This window comes from Hippopotamus amphibius, chromosome 6 (genome assembly GCF_030028045.1).
Source record: "Hippopotamus amphibius kiboko isolate mHipAmp2 chromosome 6, mHipAmp2.hap2, whole genome shotgun sequence".
NCBI classification, from domain to species: Eukaryota; Metazoa; Chordata; class Mammalia; order Artiodactyla; family Hippopotamidae; genus Hippopotamus; species Hippopotamus amphibius.
In genome coordinates, this window is record NC_080191.1 from 170961587 (window position 1) to 170974604 (window position 13018).

Here is a 13018-nt window from a genome sequence, read left to right on the forward strand (position 1 = left end):
TTTTTGCACATCCAGTATGGAAGCATTCAGTAATAGTGTCCTTGTTTCTTAGAACCAGTGTTATTGATGAATTTAACTAATTATAAACTTTTTTAAAAAGCATCACTCTGTTTGTCTCTCTTGACATATAAAGTTGCAAAAGGTGATTGTTTTGGTAAAAACACCTCAGCCAGAATTATTCAAAATTGAGATTTCTGAAAGCTGAATTCGTTATATAGTCTCAATGACTATTTAATGACTATATAATTTGTTATATAGTCTCAATGGTCTGTCAGGAATAGAACAGTGTACATTATTTGTGGGAAAAGCAAACCTGAAAGAATTTTGTATGAGCACTTCTTAAGCTAAAATTATTTCTATATTAATTTTAAGAAGGTATAACAAAACTTTAAAATTGTGGCCTATCGTTATGGCATTCTGTTCTCTGTAAGATAAAGTAGAAGTTGACAAGCTGCAAAGTTTTCTTATTATTTCAGTTTCAAATGCCATTTATTCATCTCATATAGGAGATAATAGAAAACAAAATAATATGCTACAGAGGGAGATATTTGTAAATCAAATCTCAATAGCTTCATGTAAAGAAGGATGTAATTCAGAGTCTGTGTGTTTAGTGTACCTCAGATTTTCATCCTATGAATTTAACTATTTTTGCTTATTTTTTCAAGATGTTTGAAAGCTGTTAAGTGGCCCAGACTATTCACGGTGTATGTATTTTTGTTGCAGAAATAACATTCCAGCCAACTTTCCCAGGAGTGGAAATAAATTAAGTCATCAGAAAGATACTCGTCAGGCAACTTTTCTTTTCAGAAGAGGCCTGAAGGTATAAAAAACCCATGGTAGTGTTTTCTTTTTACCCAAACAAAGGATCCTGAACATCTACCTTTAGTAATCCTCTATCATAGACATGGCCCATGATTGAGGTAGGGTTTGGGTTTAGGACATTGAGAACATGACATTGGATTAATTCTTTTTTTTTTTTTTTTTTCCTGTTTTCTCTTTTGTTGTCCTCAGTGGCAGTGTCTTATAAGAATTTAATGTGTTATTTAGGAATAAACTTGTTTTTACTACTCTTCTGATACAGGAACCTCAGCAAAGAGGTGTTGTCAAGAATAGGCACATGCTCCTCGCCTGCATTCACACACCACACTGGGTTATAAAGTTACAGAGCAGGATAGCTCTTTAGATTCAACTCCTCTGCTTTCTATGGGATCTACTGCTTTTTTTTTCCCTTCAGGTTCAGGCCCAGTTGAACTCAGAACAACTGCTAGACGATGTAGTAGCAAAGAGAACTCGTCAGTAAGTTTCAATTTGTTTTTCAAGATGTCATTTCAGAACTCCCAGAATAGTAGTGACCCAAATTACTTTGTGCCCTAGTAGAAAAGACATTAAATGAGACCCAAAGTGAATTAACCATTGAGCCTGAAATAAATAAATCCTATTTTGTTTTTGTTGTTTTTTCCCCAGAAACCTTTTGCATTTTCACATCACTGTTTTAGCACCAAATACATTACTCTATATTTTAATTTTTTTCTTGCCTATTTATTCCTTTTTAATGAAATAACTTTTTTATAACTACTTTCATATAAATGAACCAATTCAGGGAATAAATAGAAGAAAATCTGGTAGAGCTTTTAGAAAATTTATAAATTTTTAAAAACAATAGGATGTTTTCTTTTCATATATTGTTTTTTTCTCTTTACCCCAAAAAGGTTTTTTTAAGAATGTATTTTTGTCTTTTAGAATTGCACTCCCCGAGTGTGAGTTGTAACACTACATCAATATGGTCAGGTTTTAAAATTAAATCATTTAAAATTATGGCTACTTCTGGGAAAACAAAGCATATAAAACATCATGGTCCAGATGTGATGCCATGTAGAATGGCATGATTTTGAGCAATTGGAGTGTAGAAAGGCACCTCTTTGAACTTGATGCTGGCAATATTCTTTTGCACAGGAGTCAGGCATTGGAAACCAAAAGGAAGGAAATAATAATCAGGACCTATTTGCTTCAGCAATAAACAGTATTTCCATAATTATAACAAAGTAAATGCTGTTTATTTATTTTGAAATTTGAGAATCAACCTACAGAACAAAGCACAAAATAATTTGGTAACAGTGTAATTTAAATGTCAGCTTTTGACCAACTTAAATATAAAAGTAAAGCTGATTAAAAAAATGGGAGGTACAGAGTGGGTGGAGAGGTAGAGGGAAGAAATTAGAGAGGCTACTGTCCTTTTATACATAGTGGGAAGGGAATGATGTCAAGAGAGACTACTGAAAAAAAGAGATTTAAGTACATTTAAAATTATAATGGAAGTAAAATAGTCATATAGCCATCAAAACATTTAGAGTTAGGAAGAGACATTAGAAGATAGTGTGATGAGCCGAATCCTTATCATAGCAAGATATTACATAAGCATCTTGTTTAGTGAACTGGAGGTAACTAACTAGCAAGCAGGAAAAACAGGAAATGTTAAAAGTGCTGCCTCTGGGAAGCAGAAAGGGAGAATAGTGGGGTAAAGGACTGTTGCCTTTTATTAGAAGCCTTTTTGTGTTTGACTTTTTTATGTGCATATATTTGTTACACTGAAAAATATTTAAGAAATTCAGGTGTCCAGTTCTTACACCTAAGATGCTGATTAATTGTATCATGGTGGGGCCCAGGTGTCTGTATTTCCTAAAAACTAATAAAAAGTAATGGCTATTTTAAAATGTATGTTTTTATGTGGAGTGTACTATAGGATTTATAAACTTTCATTTTAATGAAATTTTTGGTTTTTTGAAACTAGATGGCGGACTTCCACCACAAATGGAGGAATTTTAACTGTATCCATTGATAATCCAGGAGCAGTGCAGTGCCCAGTGTAAGTCTTTTTTTTTTTTATTTTGCAAAAAATTATAACCTCTCAGTATATAAGATAATAGAAAAATATTTGACTTCTGCTCAGAGTATGATGTCCAAGTTAGGATAAACTGAGACAAGGTTAAAAGTAATACTTGTGGTACAGAGTGGAAATAGTATAATATAATGTTAAAGGTAGGGAATTCCCTGGCAGACCAGTGGTTAAGAGTCAGCTGTTTCGCTGCTAGGGCCTGGGTTTGATCCCTGGTCTGGTGGGGAACTAAAGTCCTGCAAGCTACGCAGCATGGCCAAAAAAGAAACAAACAAAAAAACTAGAAATAAAAAAATTTAAAAGCTCCCTTGATTCCTCATTCTACAGCCCCAAAGTAAGCACATTTAACAATTCATATATTTATTTTAAAAAATTGATGCCTGTATAACATAATATGTACATCTACTTCTTGTGTATAATCATAAATGAGATAATATCGTACATACTTGCTCCCTTCTCCCCCTTCCCCCAATGTTTTGGACTTCTTTACTTTTCATTACATACAGATCTACCTTCTTTTTAAAGGCTTCATAGTGTATTCTTTTATCTAGATGACCTTAATTTAGTTAACCATTCCATTATATTTATTGCATTATAAACTTTCTAGGCTGAAGCTGGAAGTGATGTTGCCTAGGGAAGAGGGGGTGAGCTGACCTCCGATTTGACAGGCAAGCTGTGAGACTTGCAGCTCTGGCCTGGAGGTCAAGGATGCATTTCAGGAAAGTTCTAATAAAACCATATCATCAAATTCAACCTGATAGTTGACCTAGCCGTGGGAAACCTCATTGGATCCTCACTAGACCAGACCATAACTGGCACTCTTAAATTTTTCCCATCAGAAAGTATCAGGAATGAAAATCTAAGCTGTATAATTACAATTTAAAGAAAGTCCTGTATCAGCCAGTAGTCTAGCAGATTGGCTAGTTTCTTGGAACTTTATGTAGATGTACTCAAGCTTTTAACACAGAAGAGGAAAATGTCTCTGTGTTGATGTTTTTCGTATTATGTGTGTGGCCCATTAGTAGGTTATGAAACCAATTCTGTGAATTGCTATGAACATTTTTTTTAATTGATTTATTTATTTTTGGCTGCATTGGGTCTTTGTTGCTGTGCGTGTGCTTTCTCTAGTTGCGGCGAGCAGGGGCTACTCTTCATTACGGTGCATGGGCTTCTCATTGTGGTGGCTTCTCTTGTTGCAGAGCATGGGCTCTAGGTGCATGGGCTTTAGTAGTTGTAGCACGGGCTCAGTAGTGTGGGCTGTCGAACACAGGCTCGGTAGGGCTCGAACCCGTGTACCTTGCATTGACAGGCGGATTCTCAACCTCTGCGCCATCAGGGAAGCCCGCTATGAACATATTTTTAAAAGAAAATAAAATAACTTTTTTTTTTAACTTTCTACGCTTTTGGAATTTTGTTTTTGTTTTCTACCTGTTCAGCCATTTTAATGATTGAAATGAAAACATAGGATGATTCTCTAAGATTTTAAAGGTTGCTTTATTTTAGCGGAAGATCAAAACTTGTAAACCACCAGTCATTCCAGGTTGTTGAAAAATTTGTAGTTCTACTTACAGAGGTATTCTGTGAGCGATTTATAAATTTTGGTCTCTAGATTAGTCAGTCAAGAACCAAGTATTTTTTTTGAATTCAGCAAGGTTGCAGGATACAAGATTAATATACAGAAATCTGTTGTGTTTCTATACACTAATAATGAAAATCAGAAAGAGAAAGTTTAAAAAAAAAAATCCCACTTAAAATTGCATTTTAAAAGTACCTAGGAATAAAGTTAACCAAGGAGGTGAAGGACCTAGATGCTGAAAACTATAAAACATTGATGAAGAAAATTGAAGATGATTCAAAGAAATGGAAAGCTAATTACATGCTCTTGGATTGGAGGAATTAATATTATTAAAATGGCCATGTTACCAAAAACAATCTACAGATTTAATGCAATTCTTATCAAAATACCCAGGACATTTTCCACAAAACTAGAACAAATAATCTTAAAATTTATATGGAACCCCAAAAGACCCCAAATTACCAAAGCAATTGTGAGGAAAAAAGAACAAAGCTGCAGATACGAGCGTACCAGACTTCAGACTATACAACAACACTACAGTAGTCAAAACAGCATGGTATTAGCACAAAAACAGACACATAGATCAGTGGATCAGAATAGAGAGAAATAAAAGCCATGCACCTATGGTCAGTTAATCTGTGACAAAGAAGGCAAGACTATCCAATAGAGAAAAGACAGTTTCTTCAACAAGTGGTGCTGGGAAAGCTGGACAGCCACATGTAAAACAATGAAATTAGAACATTCCCTCACACCATATACAAAAATAAACTTGTAATGGTCTGAAGACCTGAATGTAAGACATGAAACCATAAAATTACTAGAAGAGAACAAAGGCAAAACACCCTGATGTAAATCGTAGCAGTATTTTCTTGGATCAATCTACCAAGCCAAAAGAAATAAGAACGAAAATAAACAAATGGGACCTAATTAAACTTAAAAGCTTTTGCATAGCAAAGGAAACCATCAACAAAATCAAAACACAATCTATAAAATGCAAGAAAATATTTGCAAATGATGCAACTGGCAATGGGTTAATATCCAGAATATACAAACAGCTCATATAACTCAATATCAAAAAAAAAATAATTCAAACAAAAGATGGGCAGAAAACCCAAATAGACATTTTCCAAAGAAGGTATGCAGATGGCTAACAGGCACATGAAAAGATGCTCAACACCACTAATTGTTAGTGAAATGCAAATCAGAACCACAGTGAGGTATCGCTTCACCTGTCAGAATGGCTGTCATCAAAAAGTCTACAAATAACAAATGTTGGAGAAGGTGTGGAGAAAAGGGAACCCTTGCACACTGTTGGTGAGAATGTAAATTGGTGCATCCACTGTGGAGAACAGTACACAGAGGTTTCTTAAAAACCAAAAATAGAACTACCATATGATCCAGCAATTCCACTCCTGGGTATATATCTGGAAAAAACAAAAACACTAGACAAAAAAGATATGTGTATCCCAATGTACATAGCAGTACTATTTACAGTAGTCAAGACATGGAAGCAACCTGATTATTCATCAAGAAATGAATGGGAACTTCTCTTGTGGCACAGTGGTTAAGAATCCACCTGCCGGTGCAGGGGACACAGGTTCGAGTCCTGGTCCGGGAAGATCCCACATTCCGCAGAGCAGCTAAGCCCGTGCACCACAACTACTGAGCCTGTACTCTAGAGCCTGTGAGCCGCAACTACTGAGCCCATGTGCCACAACTACTGAAGCCCATGTGCCTGGAGCCCGTGCTCCACAAGAGAAGCCACCGCACTGAGAAGCCTGCGCACCACAACAAAGAGTAGCTCCTGCTTGCCACTACTAGAGAAAGCCTGCATGCAACAATGAAGACTCAACACAGCCAATAAATAAATATTAAAAAAAAAAAAAGAAATGAATGGATAAAGAAGATGTGACATATATGTGTGTGTGTGTGTATGTGACCCAGCCATTAAAAAGGAGTGAAATACTGTTATTTGCAGCGACGTGGATGGACGTAGAGAATGTTATGCTTAATGAAATAAGTCAGAGAAAGACAAATGCTGTATGATATCACTTATATATGTGGAATCTAAAAAATAATACAAATGAATGTATATACAATGCAGAAACAGACTCAAAAGGGGAGAGGGAGGGGAGAAGGAACAAATTAGGTGTATGGGATTAACCGATGCAAATTACTCTATATAAAATAGGTAAGCAACAAGGATTTACTGTAAAGCATAGGGAATTATACCTGTTATCTTGTAACAACCTGTAATGGAATATAATCTGCAAAAATACTGAATCACTGTGCTGTACACCTGGAACTAACACCATATTGTAATTAACTATATTTCAAAAAATAAAAAGAACCAGGTTTTGGGGTTCTTTTTGAGAATGTAAATAAAGTAGCCTTCATACATTTAAACTTGTGTACAAGTCAAGATGTTTTATGTACCAAATGATTTATTTTTCTTCTTTTGATTGTTAAGCTGGTCTCATTTTAATTTTTTTTTAATAGAACTCAGAAACCACGATTAACTCGTACTGGTGTGCCCTCATTCTTGACAAAACGGGAGCAATCTGATGTAAAGAAAGTTCCTAAAGGTGTCCCCCTACAATTTGACATAAATAGTGTTGGAAAACAGGTAAATTTTTTTCCCTGTATTTCTCTAGGCCATTCACTGAAATATTTTAATTAACAAAACAACTGTTGTATAATGAATTACATAGGATGTCCTAACTCTCCTCAGTCCTAGCACTGGTCTATCTGTGTTCTGTCTCTGGATTTGCCTGTTTTGGACATTTCATGTTAATGGGGTCATATAATATGTGAACCTCTGTGATGGGCTTCTTTCACTTGGCATGGGGTTCTCGTGGTTTAATCATAGTGGTTATCAGTACTTTTTTTTTTATTGCTGAATAACATCCCACCATATGGATATACTGATTTTATTTATCAATTGATAGACATTTGGATTGTTTCCATTCTTAGGCTATTGTGAATAGTATTCCTCTGAACATTCATGTATGTATGCTCACACAAAAACCTGTACGTTCATGTTTTTCTATATGAGTATATGTTTTCATGTCTCCTTGGTAAATACTTAAGAGTGGAATTGCCAGGTTTTGTTGTAATGCTGTTTAACCTTTGAGGAAGTACCAGATTGTTTTCCAGAGAAGTAGATGCAGTATAGTTTCTACCAGCATGTAAGAGGGTTCTAAATATTTCCATGTCCTTGCCAACATTTGTTATTTGTCATTTGATTTAAGACGTTCAAATGCAGGTGAAGTGGTATATGTCACCATGTTTTTGACAGTTTTTGTGTTAACTTTGTATCTTGTAATCTTGCTAAAATTCACTTACTACTTTTAGTAATTTTATAGAGTACTTGGGATTTTCTTTGTAAACAGTCATGTCATTCTTTGAGTTTCTTTCCAATCTTTAAACCTTTTCTTTTTCTTCTTTGTTATTAACAGCTAGGACCTTCAGTACTGTATTGGGAGCCTGTTTGCATGCCTTGTTCCCAGGCTGGAGGAGAAAGCATTAAGTTTTTCACCATTAAGTATGGTGTTAGCAGTAGGTTGTTTTTATCAGATTGAGGAAGTTCCCTTCTATTTGTAATTTGCTGAGAATTTTTATCATGAATGGGCATTGCATTTTGTCAAATTTTGTGTGTGTGTCCATTGACATAAGAATCTGTGGAATTGAAGATAAGAATTTCTGTATGGACAGAAATTTGACCAAATTTATTTCGCTTATTTTTATTTTATTTTGTCACATTCCTTTCCTTTCAGAAATGCTGAAATGTAATTTGGGTGCTTTTTCTGTTATTAATCAAAACCAGATTTTGATTTGAGTTTGATTTAAATTTCTGTTATGAACTCAGAAGTTCAAGAAAATTTATTACAAAATATTCACAAGTCTAAATAACTTATCAGCGGCAACATTAGAGTTGTTGGCAGTGTTTGCAGAGCCTAAAAATAATTCAGAGAAATCTTTGGGTATATAACTTGTAAGTATTAGAGTATATGTGTTTTATATAGTTTATAATGTAGGCATTATAATGGTTAGGAGATAGGGTTTCGGAGTCAGTTTCAATTCTAAAGCTGCAAGTAGGCAACTTAACTAACTTCTCTAAACTTCACTAAATTCACCTATTTCATATGGTGTTTGTTAGAATTAAATGAATTCATACATATGAATACTCAGGAAATGTTAGCTGTTGTTACTGTGAATTACCATTATGATTACATTATTGTCCCAAAGCAAATGTGGCTTACAGTCAAGTTGTTAATTTTTGTTTTGTTTTGTTTTGTCTAGACAGGGATGACTTTGAATGAGCGATTTGGGATCCTGAAGGAACAAAGAGCCACTCTCACTTTCAACAAAGGAGGAAGCCGCTTTGTAACTGTGGGATAGATCCCATGTCAAAGGGACTTTTGAGTGATGACTCTTTTAAAAGTTGAATTGCTTGAAGAGTTCATCACAGAAATTCAAGAAACTTTATTTCAAAATATTCACAAGGCTAAATAACTCTTATTTTTTATTTTTGAAGTTTTTTCTTTTTTTTTAACATGTATAAGTAATGTCCTAAAAGAATAACAGGGAGTATACCTATGTGTTCTTAAAGATTTCATGGTTAGCCCAGACAGAACAATTCTCTATTTGACTTCTTTGGTTCCTCATACAGCAGAAAGAGGGTGGAAAGATAGAAATTGATTATTTTTATGATAGTGGTATTTAGGATCTCATCACCTTTGCCCTTTACACCTTGCCATGGTAAATCTTGGTCTTCAAGATTTGAAGTAGGTCTCTTTGTTGCTGTCACTTATCCTTTAATAGTGTTTCTGTAATAAGTGCAGTTGACTTCATTAGGGATATAAAAAAATTATTAGAATTCCAGTTTGGGGGTTTAAGATTTATGGGAATATCTGGAATTTGATTCATTTTTCAAATAACGTTAGGTTAATCTTCCAGAGTTGTAAATCTTTAATGCTGAACTTTTAACAAGAAATGTGACTCTAAGCATAGGCTCAGTTTAAAATGTTAATGTTTGAAGGCTGTAACTGGGAGTTTACAAAGTTAATCTGATAGAGCCTCCTCGCAGGAAAGTCCAGTATAAAAATCTGAAAATTTGTGCTTAGTAAATGTTTACTTCTATGATAGGAAGTAGCAGGTGGAAGACAGGTAACTGAGGTGAAAAACTTTAAAACCTAGGTCACAGGTATACTGTTTGGATTTAGTGTAGTCTTAAGTCTAGTGTCCACAAAGAATTCTTCAAATTATATTTAGAATAATTATAATTGTTAAAATAAATTGAGTCCCTTAGATATTTTGATAGTAAAATTAGCCATAAAGTTCTAGACTTCTTATTCAAAAAGTTAAATTTTAAGTTTGCTAAATTAAACAGTATATAGTTCTAAAAAAAATGTATATGTCACAAGGTAAAAGGTGCAAAATGATAATAGTGTTACAATATAGCCTTGTTTTGTACCTTTGCTTCTGATTTCTTGTATAAAGTTCAGGCATTTATGGTGAAAAAAGGGTTTTTCCCCACACACTCTGGAGGGTTAGGAGGAGTTAGTTTGCTGTGCCAAGCTAGTGCTAAAAGTCCTCAGATGGTTGTAAACTTAAGTTATGGTATAATGCCAAAATGCAGCAAAATATTCAAACTGCAAGTTACGTTTGGTCATTTTGAAGCTTAACTTTTTGGTTTGCTATAATGGTAAAATCTCTAAGTAGGTCTTAGTTTCCCTACAATGTATTATTAGTGTTGGTTTTCCCTGTTAAAAAAACACAAACATTAAGTTATGGCTCCTGCCTGCCTTGCGGTGTATACTAGACTTCATCGTTGTCTCTCATGCTCCTTGGGTTACTTGGTTTATGCTAGCCACAGAAAGCTGTCAATAACAGTTTCATGTTTATACCAAAGAATTAAATCTGATCCTTAATATCTGGTATTTTGCTTGTAAGTCTACTGATAAAGGATTATTGGAAGCCAGTCATACAATTTGAAAGTAAATTCTAGGCTCTCCGTAGGCCAAGGACTCACTGCAAAACATTTTTGCAAGTGTGAATGCTTAGATTTGATCCATGAACAATACATTTTAGGCTGGTTTAGAGTTATTGGTAACTTATTTTAAAGCAAAGGAAAAACAACTGAACACAAGTTTGCTGTCTTTAGAACAGTTTGTGAAAATATGGTATAAAGATGTTTTCGTTTTCTTGTTATTTTAAGTATTACTGTAGAGAGCTATTATTAATGCCTTTTTTTAATCTTAAAAATTGCCCCAAATATTAAGTGCATCAAACAGTCTTTGGTTTATTAAACTTTTGCTCTTCATGCACCTATACTTCATTTTCTTTTTAAATATAAAATCTTGCCTTTGTTACAGCCAAATTAAAATTCTTGAGTGCTAACGTTGTATATAAACGAAAGAATATGCTTTTTTTGCAGGAAAATTTTCTTGGAATGTGGTTGTAGTCATTCTTTTTCAGTTCTTAAAGTTTTGTTTTTTTTTAAATAGGATGCAACTTAAATTTCCCTTTGCATCAAGGTGTATACAAAACATTGATGCAGTGCATCACAAAATGAAAGTTTGTATTTAATGAGGAGATACTTTACACTGTACTTTTTGGCATTTTTTGGAAACATTGCATTTAGATCTATTCTGAAGCTGTTCATTTTTAACAAATAAAATATTATAGGTCTAACATGGTTTATTCTTAGCTATAAAGATTGAGTTGTGGTTTTTAGATTGTTCTGTGTTACAAAGAACTTTGTAGTGACTATAATTTTTAGGATTTGAAAAACTACCTACCAATTGAATTGTTAAATCAATCTAGACGCGTGTTGACAATCTCACTGTCTTTTGACCATTTCATTCACAGCTCCAACAGGAAGTAGCCAGGAGGAGTTAGAATAGAGAATCGAATTTATTTAGAATGCAGTATATTAGGCTGATTGAGCCTTTAAAGATCATCCGGTTTAACCCCTCTTTTTACATCTTGGTTCAGTGAGACTCAGCTTTCCAAGACGTGTGTGGTAGAGTCACTTTTTAAGCTCAGATCTTTAAAATTCTCAGTTCATTTGAATACCCGCAGAAAGTAGTGGAATGGTGTTTGGCTTGTCAGATACCTAAGTGGTCGTAGCCATGCTTTAGCATTTGTAGCAGGGGAAGTAAATACACTCTTCCAGTGATGATTATGAGATTTCATCACTTTGGTATTCCACTTAGGTAGACCTATTAGTAAAAGCAAATGTTCCTAATCAAACATTATGTATTGTTATCTAATGGGCATTAACTTCACCACAATTTTAATTATAAGCAAATCATAAAATACTTCTAAGTATGAAGAAACTTAGACTTTATTGCCCAATGGTTATATTTTGTTATAATAGATATGTGTATCATATTTTGCTGTCAGTAGCTTTATAATTCACACAACATACACAATGTCAGGGTAACTTTTGTTCTGATTTATGTTATTCTAAGGAGATAAGAGTGAGATGAAATAGCTGACTTTGCACTACAGAGAATGAATACCATATATTCTGAATGCAGGTAGTATTAGGGCAGAAAATGATTTCTGCATTTCTGATCAGTATACCTTTGAAATTTCATCAGAATTACATGATTATTTGTTTTTTGCCACTGTAAAAAAAAAAAAAAAGCATGTGATTTAAGCTTTCCTTAAAAGCAAGTTGTTTTTCATAGATCAATTTGGAGTAGCCCCTTTTTAAAAATGACACCAATAAACCCCAAGCATTTACAACAAGAATTTCGGACTATTGTGGACTATTAATAGGGATTTAGAGATTTGTTTATAAATTGTTGACTTCGAATGTCTCTTTTTTCCCCTGCCATTACAGTTTACTTTCTGTCTGAAATCTCTTCACCTAAAAGCTTGATAAAACAAGGAAATGCGATACCATTCTGTAACTGAAATTCCTTTTTCTCAGTGTATTCAGATGAGGTTTACCAATATTTAAAGATGAATAGGAAACTAATTCCCTAGTGTGTGTATGTTTGATTTCTACTTCCACTTTTATTTTCCTCTGAGAAGAAAATCATATTGTCTAAATTTTCTTGTATAAGGTTTTAAAAAGTCAATTATTAGTGATTCTTATTAAAGGAGTCAGGGTAGGACAAAACATTTATTGAATATATTCAACAAACCAGTTTCTGTGCTTTATATTGAAGAGAATGGGATTGGCCAAGATTTTGATCCTACTGCTTTGAGTTTATAAAGTAGAATCTTATAGGAGTAGCCATAATATATTTCTAATAAGTGAAAGTAGGGAAAGGACTTTATTTTTCTGCATGATGGGAGATGCAGAGCTGGAGAGAGTTACTGAGATTGGAGTGAAGCTTTTGCCCCTGTGTTCAGTGAGTAAACTTTTAGCATGTAAAATACACAGGAAGAAGCAGGGAAGTTATGTTAATTCCTAAAATTCAGTAACCCCCATTGCCTATTTTTTCATCTCCTGCTTCCAGACCACAGAACAGTAGTGGAGTAAGCTATAGATCCCTTCAGCCCTTTCGCTCCCAGCCCTTTTGCAACTG

General features: G+C 34.2%; 1 protein-coding gene across 5 annotated transcripts in view; it reads left to right on the top strand.

Annotated features, from left to right (window-relative positions):
* FYTTD1 (forty-two-three domain containing 1) overlaps nucleotides 1-11165 on the top strand; it is a 30162-nt gene extending 18997 nt beyond the window's left edge. For 4 of the 5 annotated variants that reach the window (XM_057739933.1, XM_057739930.1, XM_057739934.1 and 1 more), the window contains exons 5-9: nucleotides 724-820; nucleotides 1235-1296; nucleotides 2789-2863; nucleotides 6969-7095; nucleotides 8772-11165. In XM_057739933.1, the coding sequence (XP_057595916.1) occupies nucleotides 724-820; nucleotides 1235-1296; nucleotides 2789-2863; nucleotides 6969-7095; nucleotides 8772-8870 (460 nt within the window). In that variant the 3' untranslated portion in view covers nucleotides 8871-11165. The remainder of the gene's footprint in view (nucleotides 1-723; nucleotides 821-1234; nucleotides 1297-2788; nucleotides 2864-6968; nucleotides 7096-8771) is intronic. The other variant, XM_057739931.1, reaches the window with a different exon arrangement.
* The last annotated feature ends 1853 nt before the right edge of the window (nucleotides 11166-13018 follow it).